This window comes from Enhydra lutris, unplaced genomic scaffold (genome assembly GCF_002288905.1).
Source record: "Enhydra lutris kenyoni isolate GAN:26980312 unplaced genomic scaffold, ASM228890v2 scaffoldscaffold88, whole genome shotgun sequence".
NCBI classification, from domain to species: Eukaryota; Metazoa; Chordata; class Mammalia; order Carnivora; family Mustelidae; genus Enhydra; species Enhydra lutris.
Genome location: NW_019154172.1, coordinates 590,118 through 610,041, shown reverse-complemented (window position 1 = coordinate 610,041; position 19,924 = coordinate 590,118). Strand labels below are relative to the sequence as shown.

Below are 19,924 nucleotides of genomic sequence, written 5' to 3'. Positions count from 1 at the left end.
TGCTCCAGTTGTTGCCATGGATTTGGGGGCTGCAGCTGACCTTCAGGTTTTGAGGAGCCAAAGATCCATGGCCAAAGACAAGCCTGGAGTTGACATATTTTCTCACTCTCATCTTGTTCTCCCTTCTCCTCCTGAACTAAGTTGCCTAGATATGTACTTAAAGGGCTACTCTTTTTGTTGAGAACCTCAGACTTTGTGGCCTTGACTTTGGTCCTACATCAAGGAGACCTGAATGCTACAGAAAACTCTGATTTCCAAAATCTTGTCAACATGAAAAAATAAAGCCTGTCTTTCCTGCACTCTGAGTTTTTTGGTGGTTTTTTATGCCCCCATCCTCAGCTGAGGGGAGCTCCCATTAACCTGGATTCTTCAAGCAGACCCCACAATGAGCTAGCCAGATGGGAAGTTCCCACTAAGGGATATCTCAGACCTGAGCCATTGGAAAGATCCAGAGGGGAGTCATGGGGTGCTCCCAAAACATCAGCCACCCTGTTCCACTACTGCTGCCACTACCACCTGTGAGATTTCTTCTTACCAATTAAGGACACTGTGCTCCGCAGCCCCAGAATTTAGCCTCCAGACCCCTCTGACTTAAGGGAATCCCATGCTTAAGAAAAATGGCACATGGGTACTCATAATTTTTAGATCTTAGTTCAAAACCTACAACAAATACTCTCCTTGAGCATATCCACATGACTGAGTCCTTCACTACTTCTCTTCACACAGGAACCAGAATCTACCCACAAATCTCTTGGTCAACTTTTGTTATCTACCTTTTGTGGTTTCTTTTATTCTTGTATTCCATGCAGCAAATGACATGGGCTAGGGGGCTACTGCTTCTGGCCATCCTCTTGCAGCAAAATAAATTATTAGAAGTCATGGCTGGCCAGGGGCATCCATGTCACTTTGGGTTGTCACTAAAACCCAGCTTTGGGTTTTAGCATGAAGGTGGACCTGATCACCTTCTTTTACATCCCAATCAACCTTCAGCCAGGGAAGAAAATTTCATGATCAGTAGTGTTCAACCTCTGACAAAGGCAACAGCAGGCATCCAGAGAGGTATTACAGAGATTCTTGACATGTCTTTGAGAGGGAAACTCTACATGTATGTGTGTGTAAGGAATTATTTATTTATTTTAAATGCTGTAATAACATTCAGCACACTTACTTAGAAGTGTTAAATAACCAGTGATAAATGATAATACCTTGAAGGTCATCAGGCTCTCCTGGCAATCTGGGTCATCAGCATAACTAGCAGATGTCGGAGTAGAGTAAAAATGTTGTAAAAAATTAGTGTGATTTAATGTCTTAGTCATATTTATTGATTTAAGGGGGAATATTTTTTTCCAACATTCTAGCTTTATTTTTTGGAATAACATCCATATCTCAAACTCACTCCTTACCTCTGAAGAAAGGGTGAATGATTTGACAGGTGAGATGGTGAGAGATTTACCATTGTGTGTGCACTTTTCTGCTGTGCTCACTCTTGGTGGCTGAGGAAGTGTCTCTGTGGACCAGTTCTGTACCAATCCAGGCCCCAAGGCTTAGACTTTGAAATCAATATTATTTATAGCTTCTATTTTGACCACAACACAAGTTACATTCTTCACAGCTTTACCAACCCTCTGTCTTAACACCAATGTCTCTCTCAATTGATTCAGGGTTTGGAGAAGAAAGGAATGTGATTAATTAACCCTCTAAAAAATTAAAGAGTGTAGACCTGTGTTGGATCTACCCCCATCTTTTTTTTAAAGATTTTATTTATTTATTTGACAGAGATCATAAGTAGTCAGAGAGGCAGGCAGAGAGAGAGGGGGAAGCAGGCTCCCTGCTTGAGCAGAGAGCTCGATGTGGGGATCGATCCCAGGACTCTGGGATCATGACCCAAGCTAAAGGCAGAGACTTTAACCCACTGAGCCACCCAGGTGCCCTACCCCCATCTTTTATATACCGTATTTAGTTACACACAATTTTACTCACACAAAATTGTACCACAACTCATTGCCTTAAATGTGATACCAAGTAAGTCCAGGTGCATCAGTGTCTCATGGTAAATTATTTTAATAGCTAGTAAACAAGTCATATGTCATATATAATAATATAATGCTAACGCTAATCTATATCCTATGTAAGTTTTCTTATCTGACTTTATATTTATAAATTCTTATTTTACATAAAGATTAAATAATATTACAAATGAATTACTGATTAAACAGAGAAAATTTTAAAAGAATAGTTACTGCTGTACCCAACAGAATGTCCAGACTTCAGATAGGACAAGTTATACAGTACTGGTACTAGGCGATTTTCAACTAGCAATATCCATATTAATTATAGTATGTAAAATTAATGTCATGGGCCTAAAATTTGACCTTAATTTACCCTAAAGTAGTACGTTATAATTATGTTTCTTATCATCAGGATGTACCTTTCACAGTGAGTAGGAATAAGTTAAATGTCTGACATGTTCTATGCACTGAAATTTCACAAGATAGTTTATGTCAGCTTCTTCCTGACAATTATAATTTTGCTATAAAGTATAATATATATTTACTTCAAATAGTTAATGCTATTTTTAAAAGTACAAACAAATTTAAATCTGACAATGAAAATACATTTATGTTATGTCGAAAGTGGGTTTCCACAATTTACATAAGAGAAAAACATATACCACTACAGAACAACTTGTTAAAAATCACATGATATTGACACTGTAAGAAGGCTATTTTATGACTGACTGATTCAGAAACACAGCTGGATCACTTGCTCATAAAGAAGTTAGGAAAGATTCCAGTATGATATAAGCCATACTTTATGAATTATCCTAAAAGGTAAGATCATGAGATATTTACAACAAAACTCAACAGGAGTATAGCTGTTGAGAAACTTTCCATTTTGCTTATTTTGCTTCAGTACATTTAGGCAAGTAGATATAAAGATGATTGACAAATATTCAACAGAAGAAAATATCTTTACATATTAAGATCAGATTTTTAATACATTGTTAAATATATAGGGAAAATGTAATGTTCATACTGATATTGCAAAAGCAAAGGCAAGAAAAATTGTATGTGTTTTGTATAGATACTATTGCTAATATATGTTGAGGTAATAGTGTGTTGCATGAAAAGTAAATGGATTTAATAAAATGTTGACATACTGTAAAACAAGATCTGATGACAATCATTCATTAAAATTAATTTTTTTTCATTTTTTAAATTTATTTTCAACATAACAGTATTCATTGTTTTTGTACCACACCCAGTGCTCCATGCAATCTGTGCCCTCTCTAATACCCACCACCTGGTTCCCCCAACCTCCCACCCCCCGCACCTCTTCAAACCCTTCAGATTGTTTTTCAGAGTCCATAGTCTCTCATTGTTCACCTCCCCTTCCAATTTCCCCAACTTCCTTCTCCTAACTCCCCATGTCCTCCATGCTATTTGTTATATTCCACAAATAAGTGAAACCATATGATAATTGACTCTCTCTGCTTGACTTATTTCACTCAGTATAATCTCTTCCAGTCCCGTCCATGTTGCTACAAAAGTTGGGTATTCATCCTTTCTGATGGAGGCATAATACTCCATAGTGTATATGGACCACATGTTCCTTATCCATTTGTCCATTGAAGGGCATCTTGGTTCTTTCCACAGTTTGGTGACCGTGGCCATTGCTGCTATAAAACTTTTCTTTTCACTACATCTGTATCTTTGGGGTAAATGCCCAGTAGTGCAATTGCAGGGTCATAGGGAAGCTCTATTTTTAATTTCTTGAGGAATCTCCACACTGTTCTCCAAAGAGGCTGCACCAACTTGCATTCCCACCAACAGTGTAAGAGGGTTCCCCTTTCTCCACATCCCCTCCAACACATGTTGTTTCCTGTCTTGCTAATTTTGGCCATTCTAAGTGGTGTAAGGTGGTATCTCAATGTGGTTTTGATTTGAATCTCCCTGATGGCTAGTGATGATGAACATTTTTTCATGTGTCTGATAGCCATTTGTATGTCTTCATTGGAGAAGTGTCTGTTCATATCTTCTGCCCATTTTTTGATATGATTGTCTGTTTTGTGTGTGTTGAGTTTGAGGAGTTCTTTATAGATCCTGGATATCAATCTTTTGTCTGTACTGTCATTTGCAAATATCTTCTCCCATTCCGTGGGTTGTCTCTTTGTTTTCTTGACTGTTTCCTTTGCTGTGCAGAAGCTTTTGATTTTGATGAAGTCCCAAAAGTTTATTTTAAGTTGCCAAATTTCCAATAGTATTTCTATGAAATGAGAAGAAATGGCATTTATTTTTTTATATCACAGATCATTGCCAATACAGAGGCAATACCTTGGCATAAATATTTCAAATGCAATAAGAAATGATCATTTTGTTTGTTTATAAATATTATGGTTGGCAAAGTTCTTAGGAATATATTATAGTTGTATCAGTTGTCAAATTTTCCAGATTAGCTCAAGAAACTGAAAAAGCTCAACACTTACAGTATTGCAATGTCACTACATTTAAAACAGAAAAGCAGGTACAAACAATGAAATTAAAGTTTTTTTTTTTCAAATTTCAATTCCAGTGTAGTTAACAGACAGTGTTAAATTAGTTTCAAGTATAGAATATAGTGATTCAATGCTTCCATATATTACACAGAGTTCATCAATATAAGTATACTCTTAATGAAATGAAAGCTTTTGACTCGACATAGATAAAAGTAAATTCAACTTTTTAGAAATTGAATTTTAGTAATGCATTAAATGAATATTTATTAACCACCAACTGTGTGGTAGACATTAGTCTAGTTGTTGAGGATATCGGTGTAAACAGAAAGAAAATAGTCTCTGCTATCATGGAGTCCAGAGCCTGGAGACAGAAGCAGACAATAGCAGTACACTGGTTAATTATATAATATATTAGATGTCACCAAGTGGTACAGAGGAGAAATAAAGGGAAGTTTGGGGCATGTAGAATGCTAGGAGAGGCCTGCCAGTTTATACAGGATGGTCAGGGAATGCCTTTGTAATAAAGTCTTCCTTTCCAGGAAGTGAAGAAGTGAGTCACATGAATATCTAGAGTAATAACATTTTAAGCAGCAGGAGCCATGAGTAGACACTGGATGCTAGATGCTAGATGGGGGGTGGGTGGGTGCCTGGATATAAGTAGGATTATAGAAATAACTTACATTCAGTTTATGATGAGCTCACTGGATTTTGGCTTTTATAATAAGTGGAATGGGCATGCATTAGAAGGTTTGGAGTGGAGGTGTACTATTACCTGATTTTTGCTTTAAAAGCATAATTTTGTCTGTTCTGTTAAGAATAAACTATAGAGACTAAGGGCAGATCAGGGTGCTCGTGTAGGAGGCCTCACTAATCAAGGCAAGAGCTAATAGTGGCATGGACAGAGTATTTGTGCTAGAACTAATGGAAAGTTTTCAGATTCTGGATATATTTTAAGGACCAAACCAATAGATTCACTGCTAAATAGATATGGGCATATATGAAAAAGAAGAGTTGGAGATTGTTTCATCTGTTCAGTTGGAAGGATAGAGTTATTTTGTTTTGTTTTGTTTTGTTTTAGGATGGAGTTACTTTTTAAGAGGTGAGGAAGACTTTAGGAGAAATGGATTCTGTGGGTTTATTTGTTTTGAGGGGAGAGGCACACTTAGATACATTAGCCTGGAAAGAGTAATTTGGGGATCATCATCTTATAGTTGAGACAGGGTGGTAACACCTGGAGAGTGAAGAGGAGATCTTTAATGACTGAGCTCTGGGAAGCTCCAATACTTAGAAATCAGGGACAGGACAAGTGACCTTCAAGGGAAATTGAGGTGGAGTGGTCAGTGAGAAGGGTGGGAACCAGGAGAGAGTAGAGTTCACAGAGTCAGGCAGAGGAAGCACTTCAGAAAGAGTTAGTGCCCGCTCCAGCCAGATACTGTTTCTGGTGCCAGCCCCACCCATCATAGCTAGCAGCAGGGAGACCAGCAGGACTTGGACAAGGGCATTTGGGGGAAGTGGTAGGGATGCAAGCTGGGTGGTTAGGTTGAAAGAAGAATTGGAAACAAGAATTCTGAGGAGTTTTATGATACACAAAACAGGAAACTGAGTGTTGACTTGAAGCGGAAGTGAGATCAAGGAAAACACAGAGAAAGACAGAGATAGATATTTTATATACATATGTATTTATGTGATATTTTTACATGCTGATAGAAATGATCCAGTATAGGAGAGGAGATGGTTGCCTGTAGGATACTCTTGGGTAGATGAGAGGGGTGGGATTCAGGGCATCTGTGGAGGGACAGGCCCCAGACTGGAGCAGTGGGCAGTTGTTCCATGGTAGCAGGAGGGAAAACAAAAGTACCATGCAGGTACAAATGCAGGTAGATTAGCAGAAAAGAGCATGTGGGTATTCTCTTCTGATTGCTTTTGTTTTCTCAATGAAACAGAAAGAATGTTCTTCTGTTGAAAAAGAGGACAGGAAAGGAGTGCCAGGAGTTTGAGGAGAGCTGGGATGTGGGCTGAGTTGTCCAGGACAGTGATGAGTGGACAGACTTGAGACCTGCAGTGAGGTTGTCAGGTACGCTCATGATCAATTTCATGAAACAGAAGTGAAATCAGTTCAGTTTGGCTATGTGTTTTCATGCAATCACTCTGTGGTTTGTGGTAGCTGAGAGTCAGTTGGAGCCAGTGTTGTGGTTTTGCTAGTAGAATTTAATGATGGAGAGAAGAACAAGAGAGATGTGGGTTAAGCCAGTGGATGATGATGTCAATGACTCATGGGCAAGGACAGAAATGAAGATGGGAAGCAATGATGCTCAGTCAATGTGGTAGAGTACCAATGCATTGTTGCTTCTGGCAGGGTCAAAACCTCTCATAGTTGAGATCCTAGAGGATCTGGGATTGCTGGAAACACAGCAGGTGAGGTTGAGAGGGTGAGTTTCTTGAATGTGATATATATATTATGGAGAGGTTGCTGTTGTTAATAAGGATGAGGCCTACATTGATAGGACATAAGAATGGATATAAGTAGGGTGAAGGACAAACCAATTAGAGGTGTAGAGCTCAAGGGATTATGAAGTAAATCATTAAGGGGATCATATTTGTGAATATTAAAATCACTGAGGATCACAACAGAAATAGTGGGGGATAGGGTAACTGTGGGCCAAGTCCTAAGTGACAAGAGGTCCTAAGTATCTGCAATAGGGGACAGCAAGGAGTGGTGTCAGGGACATCTGACCCACTCCTAGGTCCAGTGAGAGTAATGTGTGTGGATGGGAAGAAGACAGAATTCCCATGTAGGACTGTGGAGCTTATAGAGTCCCATTAAGGTGTGTGTAACCTGTGAAGAAGGGAGGAATAGTCCCACTGAGACACATGGACAGGGAGAGTGTGATGGGGTCAGTTCCAAGAATCCTCCAGGCAGAATGGAGTAGGTCATCAGTGCTGGGGAGTAACTGGCTGGGTGAGCAAAACCTGGCTGCCCCCGCTGCCACCATTCCTGCTGGTTGCCACTGGGAATTTCCTTCAAAACTAAGAACAAAGGACCAAGTATTCTCAACATGTTAAGAATAGCATTGCAGAGTATTCTATCATACTATAGTGCATCACTTCACACCCTTTCATACAGTAGATTCTCTCCTCAACAGTTTTTATGTACATCATCTGACATACTACACTTAGTATTCTTTTGACTTACACTTTGCAGTGAAAGACCTATTCAGTCATTGATATTGCTACTGACAGTCTCCAAAACCTCTGTGACTCTTTTTTTCAAATGTTGGGATTAATCTAATAGAAAAATAGGCTGAGGGGTGCCTAGGTGGTTCAGTCAGTTAAGCCTTGGACTCTTTATTTCGGCTCAGATCATGGTCTCAGAGTTGCGAGATGGAGCTCTGAGATGAGTTCTGAGCTGAGTGGTGTCTGCTTAAGAGTGTCTCTCTTGCTCATCCTCTGTCCCTCTTCACTGCCCCCCCCACCAAGTCATGCACTCTCTCTAAAATAAATAAAATCTCGAAAAAAAAAAAGAAAAAGAAAAATAGACTAAAGTTGAAAATGGAGCTGTTGAAAACAAAGCAAAGAAACAAACAAACCCCAACAACTGCTGGTGCTAGCTGTTGGGTGGGCTTCCCTGGCACCCCCTGGCGCTGAGCAGTACAGAGGCTGCACAATTCTGAGCAGATGTCCTGGTTACCATTTGTAAAGCAGTAATTATGATCTTACCAATCTTGTCCCACCAGAAAAAAACCCAGAAATGGAGTGGATGCTAAAACCAATAAAGAGGCTGTAACTGTCTTCTGCAAGCCATTAATTTTTTGCATGTTTGTCAAAATAACCCAATTTCTTTTAATTGATTAACTGATGCAAATTTGAATGTAAAAAGAAACTTAAATGAATAAATAAACTATCTTTTTTAACTGAAACTCTTTTTTTTTATTTTATTTATTTATTTATTTATATAATGGCTCCAATGTTTGATTTTATTTGAAAATTGTTATGGTTGTTAAAATATTTGAAATATTTGAAAGCTTCCAAAGAATATTAGAGATTCCATGCTATGTCAAAAGGTAGTCTATTTTTTAAATTTGGAAGTAATACTTTTTTTTTGCAAATATTGTAAATTGTACAAATATCATTGTAATATTAATGACATTTATATTATTTTTGTTCTTAGTATGCAATCTGCATTTAAGAAAATGGCATGCCTAATCAGAGAAAGCCAAGAAGTCACGGACAGATTATCTGACCTGGGAGGACATGACCTTTAACCTGGACACTAAGGCACATGTAGAATTTCTGGTTAATCTCTGCCTTGATGTATATTGTCTAAAGGATGGGAAGACTCATTAATGTTATTTATCATATTTTACAGTATCAGTATATATTTGAGATACTATTCGAGGTTATTAAATTTTGGGCATTTTACTACACAAGTATTTCCGCTTTGATGTGTTACTAAGAAAATAAATTTGTGGGACTTTTATTTTTCTCTAATGCAAGAGGGCATTATGTGTTTTTCTTGAACAAAATTAAATGCATTCTTTCATTATTAAGTTAAAATATTACTCAGATAATTTGGAGAAGTGTGGCTCTAGAGCAACATTCATCAAAACTCTATCAGTAAACAACACGAGTGTTGATTTATTAATAAATTCTATACACGTATTACCATACTAATTTTAAGTACAATGTAAAGCAGAACAAAAAATAAAAATCTACAAGATGGGATAGATAATATTAGAAATATTTCCTCTTTGAATCATGTGGGACTCCCTTCAGTGTTGTGTAGTCTTCTTTAGAATTGCTGTAAGTGGAAACCGCAGCAATGACAGAGCTGAACCTCCAGCAGGCCCCCCAGCAGGGCCAACAGGTGGTGTGGTACCTGAAGGATCAGGTATTGGTATGTACTGGACCACAAGAGGGCAGTGCCAGAAAAGTCATAGTCTCTGGGGGCAGATCCATTTACAAGCCAGCAGTGTGATATTGACCATGCCTCTGAGCCTCATCTTAGACATTTGAAAATGGAAACAATACCATCACCAATGACAACACATACTATGTTGGTTTAGTTTAAAGATTAAGTGAGATAATGTATCTGGAAATTTTTCTAAGTTGTACTGTATAAAATGTTATTTTCAAAAAATTAGAGAACATTGACTACTGATATCTTTTGCATTTTGTTTGATGTATGTATGTTGACATTTCTTTTTGTCTTTTGTTCTATCTGGTATTTTTATGGCTTGTTTTCCTTATTTGACCTTTTTCTTTTCTTTCAGTGTTTCCGTGTCCTTAAGTGGCCATATCTAGCAATGCTTGCTAGCCCTCTGCCAGCATTCTGCTAAAAGCTTAAAATATTCTATAAAACCCTATAAAAGAGCACAGTCTGCATTTTACAGTATAGAAATCTGAGTTTAAACAATTTGTTCCAGGTCATGGAGCTGGTAAATTACAGAAGTAAGCTTTAAGTCCAGACTATTTGACTGTTAGCAGTGGGTGCAATCAGGAGAAAGAAGCCAACCAGTAGATTAGACACGGGAGGTTCAATATAAGAATTATTAGCAATAGTAAGAGAAGAGGTACCTACAAGGAAAAGGCTGAGGGAGAATACCCACAGAAGGACAAATCTAGAAGGACATGATGTGATCAGAAAGGAGTGGTTCAGCCATCAACCACCAGAGTTCTCTGCTTTAACCAAACCAGAGCTGGTCTAAAGTTTCTGGGCACACAAGCCAACCTCCCAGGCACAGGGGAAGATGCGGATGTCTCCTAATGTCTCATCAGGAACCCAAGGTGGCCTGTGTATAAGATGGGAGCTTGGGCCACCATGGGACAGAAGGCCTTCAGAGCAACCAGCAATAGAGGGGCTTGGTGAAGGAGTACCAGCTGTGTGGACAACACCTTTCCCACACTCACACAGGTACCACAGGTACTGTGGGTGTTCAGTCATCATGGGAACTTTTTTTTCAAAATTGAGGGGCCCGTGAAAAGATTGCCCTCATGTGAAGGCTGTTTAAGTGGCAGAGGGATCCCAGTCTGGGCCTATGGCTGGGACAGGCATCATCAGATGTCCTCACACTAACCTGTACATTCCTGGGTCTCCCCTAAGGGGAAAACTACAGGGAACTTTTCCCTTCTGCATTGTTTCTCCAGCGGCTTCTATGGAGAAGTTTTGCCATCTGCTTACTTCTAAGGAGATGTGTTCAAGGGAACTGCATTGTTTATCACAGAGCTTTTATTAAAGGGTGCCCTTGGAGCTGAGAGGTAATAAATGGATAACTGCCATACTGGTGTGCATGCTTTCTCTCTCTCACAGACACAGACACCCACACTCACACACTTATACTCACTTGCACATTCACACACTCATACATATAGATGTCGCCACAGCAATGTATGGCCACAAATCACTTAGGCATACTTATTCTTTTTTTTTTATTTTTTATTTCTTTTCAGCGTAGCAGTATTCATTGTTTTTGCACGACACCCAGTGCTCCATGCAATCTGTGCCCTCTCTAATACCCACCACCTGGTTCCCCCAACCTTCCACCCCCCGCACCTTCAAAACCCTCAGATTGTTTTTCAGAGTCCATAGTCTCTCATGGTTCACCTCCCCTTCCAATTTCCCTCAACTCCCTTCTCATCTCCATCTCCCCTTGTCCTCCATGTTATTTGTTATGCTCTCTCTTCTTGACTTACTTCACTCAGCATCATCTCTTCCAGTCCCGTCCATGTTGCTACAAAAGTTGGGTATTCATCCTTTCTGATGGAGGCATAATACTCCATAGTGTATATGGACCACATCTTCCTTATCCATTCATCTGTTGAAGGGTATCTTGGTTCTTTCCACAGTTTGGCGACTGTGGCCATTGCTGCTATAAACATTGGGGTACAGATGGCCCTTCTTTTCACTACATCTGTAACTTTGGGGTAAATACCCAGTAGTGCAATGGCAGGGTCATAGGGAAGCTCTATTTTTAATTTCTTGAGGAATCTCCACACTGTTCTCCAAAGAGGCTGCACCAACTTGCATTCCCACCAACAGTGTAAGAGGGTTCCCCTTTCTCCACATCCTCTCCAACACATGTTGTTTCCTGTCTTGCTAATTTTGGCCATTCTAAGTGGTGTAAGGTGGTATCTCAATGTGGTTTTAATTTGAATCTCCCTGATGGCTAGTGATGATGAACATTTTTTCACGTGTCTGATAGCCAACAACAAATTGAGAAGTCAAAAAACACACTAGAAAAAATTTTAGATATCACAGCCCAGTTTTGGAATGAACACTATGTACTACTGTAAGAATATGAACACCACAAATCAATAATAGAATGATCAATAATCCAATTAAATATCAGGTAAATTGCATGACCAGGCAGTTTCCAGAAAAAGAAATACTGTGGATCCTAAACCTAATCGAATTGACTTATTAAAAAAACTCAAAATACTCTGAGATGCCGTCTTTAACCTATCAGATTGGAAGACAACCGCAAATTTAATAATACATTGTGTTGTTGAGTTAGTGGGGAAATATGCAGTTTTATACACTGAGAGGAGCTATAAATTGGTAAAACTTCCATAGAAGAAAATTTGACAATATCTCTCAGCTTTATCCTTTGAGCCAGCAATTGCACCTAGAGAACTATATGCCCTCTCCCATCCTCTCTTGGAAATGACGTGCACTTAACACCTTCACTACAGCATGCTTTGCAAGAGCCCAGACTGGGAACTCTCATGTATTTCTAGATTATTCTTCGGGGTGAGCAACAAATGAAGAAATTCTTTATATAATGAAATGGAATGATCTTCAACATACGTTGCAAAGGAAATAAGCAAAACAATGTGGAGTTTCTCTTGTTTTGTTAAAAGAGGCAAAGATACATATGTTTGTGTGTGCCTTTATTGCACATACAATATCCCTGAACGTATATTTGAGAAACTGATCACTTAGCGGAAGGAATTAGAATAACAGTATATTCTTTCGACCTTTTGGGTTTAGAACCAAGTATTACATGAGAATATTGAATACTATCAGAGAACACTTGGGGAAAGCAAGCCCTCAGTGACTGGAACCTGGAAGTGAGCACCATGAAGATTTGCTCCATTAGTCTTTGCACTGTGAATTCCTGCCAATTGGCCTCCATTTTCTTCACCACCAAATTTAGCCCACTGTGCTAGTTGGGAAGATACTTTGAGAACAGACATAAAAAAAGAATTCCTTAACTTCACAAGTTAAGATTGGCGTTAGGGTAGGCAAATCATGATCCACAGAGTAACTATCATCACTTATACATTCAATTAATATTGTTTGGGTGTTTCAAAGTTTCCTAGTGACATGAACTATAATAGGAGTGTGAGATGTGTCAGTAGAAAAAAACAACTTCACCCTTTTGGAGATGACTAATTTTAGTAAGAAAAGAAAGACAATAGACAAAAAACACAATAAATACATTGTATTGTATGCATAGTACATCATATGTATAGGGCATCGCATGCACGGTGTGGAGCAGGTACATGAAAAGTGCCCCTGAGGAAAAGAAAATAGACCATGTAAGGGTGATTAGAGGGAAAGGATGGCAGACAGTAATTCTAAATGGGAAGATTGGGGTATGATGTATCATTTAGAAAGTGACATACAAGTGAAGACCTGGAGGAGGTGAGGCCGCTGGTCAAGAAGACACCCTGGAGAAGTGTCCCAGCCAGGACTTAGGGCCCCAGGAGGTGCGTGTGTATGTGTGTGTGTGTGTGTGTGTGTGTGTGTGTATGATTGTGCTGAGCTAGATGGTGGGAATATCAAAATGAATAAAACAGTGTCCTCGTCCCGCAAGGGCTCCTGATTCTCCTGTTTAAAAACCCCTTGATGGCTCCCATTGCCCTCAGGACAAAGTCCAAACTCTTTCTTGTGGTGTACAAAGCCCTCGTAAATACAGCTTCTACCTGCTTCCGTAGCTTACTGGACCTCTTCTTCTTTCTCCCAACTCTGTCCCCTCACACTGGGCTTCCCCCATACCTAGTCTGTGTTGTTCAAAGAAATACCCTTTCACACACACACACCTCCATGTCCCACTTCCTATCTCCAACGGCAGCTAAATCTCACAAAACATACTCCTTCCAGAAACCATTCATGATCCCAAACCTGACCCCATGTGTTCTATTCCCATGACACCCGGGGCTTCCCCTTAAATCATTCTCATGATAGAGGATTGATGCTGTTTATTGCCTCTATACTAAATTGAAAGAGATTTGGGCATGTGAACTATATTCTATTGAGCTTATACACTTCACGTTTAGGATAGAACCTGGTAGATAGTCGACGGTATATACAAACATGAGCTTCCGTTTTAGGTGACTGAATAATTGTATGTTAACTATTAATCTCCCTTTGTGCTTTAGGAGAGAAAAGAAACAAGAGGAGTCAAGAGGTCCTGCCAGCAGGGAGTGCTGTTGGGTCAGTCATAGTACCAGAATCTTGGGGAGAGAAGAACGGCAGTGTCACAGAGGCTTAGAACCTCAGAATCTGGGTACTGGGAGGGAAGAGAAACCATTTGGCTTCTTACAGTCATGGACTCACTCGACTGCTGAAAGGAGGTCATATCTGCTGGAACCTGTCGAGGGAAGACCATTTTTCTGTGAAGCCAACCATGACCAACATAAATTGAGAAGAAACTGAAGAGAAGTAGCCAGACCAGGTAACCCAGAGAAAGTTTGTCTTTTGGATCCTCTCTTCTTGTCATTTCTCATTTGTTGAAGCCCATATATCATACACTGAGCTAAATGCCGAGAATGGTGGTAGGAAGGAGGTAAGGATGACTAGAGAAGTCAGACAATTAGGGAAATCACAATTTTGTAAGAATGTAATGAGAAGCACAGGGACCTCCAGGAGGTTACACTGGGGGCACTCATCCTATGGGCTAGGGAAGTTTTCCTCCAGGGAGTGATTTTGAAGTTGAGATTCACAGGTAGTGAAGGGGTGGGGGTCTTCAGACCACAGAAAGAGCACATGCGAAGGTCCGGACAGAGGTGAGCAGAACTTAGCAGGGATCTGCTCTGGGACAGTCTGATGAGCAGGAAAGAGACAGTGGCTGGAGATGAGGCTGGGGTGGTGGGTCAAAGAGAAGGCAATCTTGATATTCTCCAAGCAGCAAGGCAATGAAAGTAGTAGCCCTAGTTCAGGAGGAGGCAGGACCTGAGGCAACTGTCATTCTCTTCCCAGTGCCTAGTCAGAAAACTGATTCCCACACCTCCTCCCCATCTTTGACATGGCAACCTTCCCCCTTTCAGGACCTGTTCCCAGGGGCTGTCCCTAGGGGATGTTCTCAGAGGGGATGTCTGTGGGGACCCCTAGGTCAACCCCTGGACTAGAGCTCTGGGTGCCCTCTGGTGACCTGGATGAGAATTGCTTCTGTATCATAGCCCAGACTGGATTTGGAAGGATGGAGCCTAAGGAGCTGGCCTTCCAGATAGACAGGAGGCTCCAAACTATCAATTCAGGAACACTGCCCTTCAGGAGGAGAAAGGTAAACCACAAAAACAGAAAAGAAGAGTAAGAGAGAGTGTGAAAAGCAATGATACACAGACAGGCATAGAGAAGTCATAAAGGAGGCAAAAACAGTCACAGACAGAGAAAAGCGACAGAAAATAAGAAAGGTACTCCCTCCTCCCTTTCCACCTCTCAGAGCCTGGACTTAGGTTTGGCCCCAAATGACACAGAGACACAGAGGATACCAGGCTCCCTACACACATGCACACCCCACCACGGCCACAGGTGCCCAAGCACACACAGGTTTTCCACCAAACAGCTTCTAAGGCTGCAAAGGAGGCAGAGTGCAAAACTCCTATGGCCCTTTATGCCCCTCTTTTTCCCCATTTTTCTGCTGATGTCTCCATCCTGTGTTCATTTTCGGTGTGTCTCCCTTGCTCTGCCTCTCTCCTTCCTTTTCTGTCCCAGGCAGGTCAAGACATCAACAGAGCAGATCTCTGCCACCTCAGCTTTATTTGGCATTTCTTGACCTGGAAGGAGAGACTGAATGATTTGTCCCCACTCCCACCCCTTAGGATTTCGGATCCAGCGTTGTTGTCTTAAAACTTAGTAGAAAACCCTTCCTGAAAGACAGAATTAATTCCTAAGTGACTAGAAGGCATAGAGTCACAAACGAATTGAGGCCAACACCCAACTCCAGCCGTCACTTTCCCTAAGCAGGTGAGAACCTGATGCTGACCCAGTTTGCACTTCAGCCAAACTGTGAAGGACTTGAGAGTGTGGATGGAGTAGACCTAGTGGCAGGGGCCCTTGCTAGGTGATCATCCTCAAGTTTCTTTCATGCCTGCTGCCATAGTTCAGGAGATTCACAACATGCTGGACCCTGAAGAGATGTCTGTCCCTCCTCAGACAGCAGCAAGGAGCATAGTGGCAGGCTCCTCAGGCATATGCCAAGGACTCTTTCCCAGAGAAACCTTGAGATGAGGCTCTGCTGGTTCCAAAAGTTGAGGTGCAGAGAGCTTGGGCTGGGGCAGCACACAGCTTGTCACTTTGAAAGTTACTATTTTCAGTGGGTGGAGGTGTCAGCCACGCCTGGCTCAGGGGATATGACTTATACACATGAGCTGACTGAGATAGATCTGCAGATGGAAAGAGCTAAGGCTGAGAGCCTGACACCTAGCATCTGAGGCAGCCAAAGCCCTGGGTTTGTAGTGAAGTAGGTCTTCTGACAGGTGTCCTTTAGGAACCACCTGATTTGAGAATCCTGCACATCTTTGGTGAGCAAAAGCAGACTTCTGTGGCAAGGAGGGAACGATACAGCTTTCTGTCCCACTCTGGTAATCCTCAGGGGGTCTTTGGTGTAAGGGGGATTTTTAGGGGGACAGAGTCACTCCATCCTCAGAACACAGATGAAAGATATGACTTTCTAAGCATCAGGTGGAACGTTTGGAGTGGGGCTGGGAGGGACTAGCAGGATAGTAGGGCAGGAATGGAATGGAGAATATGGAAGTGTCCATGGGCAGGAAATACCGAGGCCAGGGCAGAAACAAGTACCTTGTGAGCTGGTCACTCGTGCTCTGGCATTAGAGCATAATGAACAAGTCAACAGAAATCTCTGCTTGCTTCAACCACATGGCCATTATCAGAAACCTCACGTCCTTTCTTCCTTATGCCTGTGTTTCTGCAAGGTCAGACACACGCACACACAGGTGCTTGGAGAAGCACATGCACCTGATACGCAAGAGTGTGTGTCTAGCAGAAAGCTCACAGCTCACCACTGGCTGTGGTCATTCATGAGGCAATGTTTGTGAAGTGCCTGACACTAGACCCAAACTCAGGCTACTAAGCATCACACTTATTCCTCATTAGCTAGGAGAACTTAGGCAATTTTCTTACATGCCTGGTCTTTCCATTTCCATCTGGAAAATGGTCACCTGATGAGGAACCGGTGCACTGACCCATGGAAAACTATGGAACTGAAGGACTAGCTTTTGCCCTCCGAAGCATCCAACCCTGTCCTCTCAGCCCGGTGTCGGTTTTCATTCTGATGATGGATGCTCTTGGGGGTCAGAGAAGGAATGAAAACAGGCAGTCAGCTTTCCTTTTGAAAATGTTTTTTTTTTTTTCTTAGGACCTTCAAAACTTCAGAAGATGTGTGACCAGCCAAAATCCCCGTGCTGCCGGCCAAAATCTCCATGCTGCCCGCAGAAACCTCCATGCTGTCCACCAAAATCTCCATGCTGCCCTCAGAAACCTCCATGCTGTCCACCAAAATCTCCACGCTGCCCTCAGAAGCCCCCGTGCTGCCCACAGAAGCCCCCGTGTTGTCCACACAAGCTCCCTTGTTTCCCGCAGAAGCCCCCGTGTTGCATTCAGGCCAAGTGCTGCTGTCTGGAGCCCAAGCCTGAATGCACTTGCCTTAGCAAGGAGCCTGAACCCACATCACCTGAAACTCAGAACAAGAACTCCCAAACCCAACAGCAGCCCGTAAGTCCAAAACAGGGGCCCAACCTAGGTGGCTTGGGGCAGAAGAAGCCAAACAAATAGAGGGCCCATGCCCATCACTTGGTGGGGTCAGTCTAGACCTACATTTAAAGAAGCTCTCTCTCAGTGACAACCACATAGTGCAAGTAGAAGCCCTTATCTCCCTTCAGAGGCCCCCAGCATAGGGAGGCCCCTAATTAGAAATGGAAGGCTGAAGAGACTAGAATCATATTTCCTAGTGATCCTCACATTAGAAAGCACAAGAATAAAAGAGCATTAAAAAGAACGTTGACTCCCTTTCTCTTTAATCTGTGACACCATCTCACCCGTCCGGCCTTAGTCCAAGAAAATGTTCTGGACATGTCATGAAAATGAAAGTCAGTAAACCACAGCCCAGAAACAGGCCTCTGTGGAACCTGAGTTAGGGTGACTGACTCGTCCTTGTTTTAAAATGAAAATCTTGCATTCTGGGGATGCTTACAGTCCCAAGTACAGTGGGGCAGTCTGCCATAGTCGGTGCAAGAGTACCAGTGCCCCTGGGTCCCAGAGCATGGCCTGGGAGGGATTCCCCTCCCCCATCCCAGAGATTTTAGGGAGAGGTAAGGCTGGCAGGCAAACTCTGCGGTGGCACCAGCTGTGCAGCCATGGGGCATCAGTGCTGGCTCTTAGGACCTAGAGTACATTGGTCGCTGTCTTAGGCTCCATTTCCTTATCTGTAAAATGAGAGTAATGCTACTGCCTCATAGAGATTTTATGAGAATTGAAAGGGATAATTCCTTTAAAGTGCTTAACATAGGGTTGGACACATGGTGAAGACATAATGCATGGTTCTCCTCAAACCTCTGTCATCAGGCCTTGACTTCCCCGCAAAGAACACACATGTTCCAGTAATTTGTCTCCAAAACACACCTCCATTAATCTAGGTGAGCAGGCAGAAATAGAGAAACCAGCCCAAGTCACCATACTTGTAAACTTCAATGTTAATCGACTTTTTGGTGTGTAATTGACATATCCATCACCTCTAAACTTTTTCTAGTGCTCCTTTGTGTTTCCTGCCTCACGACTGTCCCTGCCCATCAATCCCGAGAAAGCAACTGATCTGCACTTGGTCCCTATAAATCAGTTTGGTCTTCCAAGAATTTTCTATAAATGGAATCATCTAGTACATACTCTTCTTTTTTTAAAAGATTTTATTTATTTATTTGACAGAGAGAGATCACAAGTAGGCAGAGAGGCAGGCGGGGCGGGGGGGAAGCAGGCTCCCTGCTGAGCAGAGAGCCTGATGTGGGGCTCCATCCCAGGACCCTGAGATCATGACCTGAGCTGAAGGCAGAGGCTTTAACCCACTGAGCCACCCAGGCACCCCGTAGTATATACTCTTTTATGTTTGGCTTCTCTCAGCAAAACGACTTTGAGATTCAAACAAGTTGTTGCATGTATCAATTATTCATTCTTTTTTATTGCTGAGTTGTAAATGCCCTCATTGTATGGATACACCACAATTTTTTAATCCATTAATCTATTGATGGGCATTTGAATTGTTTCCAGGTTTGGCTCTTACAAATAAAGCTGCTGTGAACATTCATGACAAGTCTTTGGATGGACATATATTTCATGTCTCTTGGATAAAGCTGTAGGAGCAAAATGTCTATGTTATTAGTAGGTGTATGTTTTACTTTTTAAGAAACCACCCAAGATCCTGGGATTGAAGCCCTCCTTGTGCTCCCCACTCAGCAGGGAGTCTGCTTCTCCTTCTCCCTCTCCCCCTCCCCTCCACTCCTGCTTTCTCTCTCTTTCTACCAAATAAATAAATACAATCTTAAAAATAAAGGAAACCACCCAACTGTTTTCCAAAATGGTTGTCCCATTTTACATTCCCACCAGAACTATGTGAGAATGCCAGCCGCAGCACATCTTTGCCAGTATTTTGTATGCTCAGTTTTTCTAGTTTTAGACATTCTAATGTATACATAGTGCTATTTCATTGTGACTTTAATTTACATTTCTTTAATGGCTAATGACATTGAGCATCTATTTGCTCATTTGCCTCCATGTATCTTCCTTAGTGAATTATTTGCTGAAATACTGCCTCTATTATTGAGTTCTGGTTTCTTATTACTGAATTATGAGTAGTTTTTGAAATTTATATATTCTTGATACAAGTCCATTATCAGATAAGTTATTTGCACATATTTTCCCCAGTTTGGGGCTTATCTTTTTATTCTCAAACAGTTTCAAAGAGTTTTTAGTTTTGATAAAATCAAATGGAACCATTTTTTTCTCTATGAATCTTGTTTTTTAGTGTCATATCTAAGAAATTGCTGCCTAATCTTAGGACACAAAGATTTTTTTTTCCCTTCCCTTCTAGGTTCTCTGTGGGGGTAGGGGAAGGAAGTATGGAGGACAGCATAGGTTATACCATTGCTCCAGACTACCCTTTCTCTGCTCAGCTGTCTGTGCATATTTGTCAAAAGTCA

At 41.5% G+C, this 19,924-nt stretch overlaps 1 protein-coding gene across 1 annotated transcript in view; it reads left to right on the top strand.

Moving 5' to 3' along the window:
- The window catches only part of LOC111161986 (late cornified envelope 6A), a 37,135-nt gene extending 19,764 nt beyond the window's left edge, over positions 1 to 17,371 (top strand). Inside the window, 1 exon segment of the mRNA XM_022526114.1 lies at positions 17,172 to 17,371. Coding sequence (XP_022381822.1) covers positions 17,172 to 17,371 — 200 coding nt within the window.
- Positions 17,372 to 19,924: the final 2,553 nt, after the last annotated feature.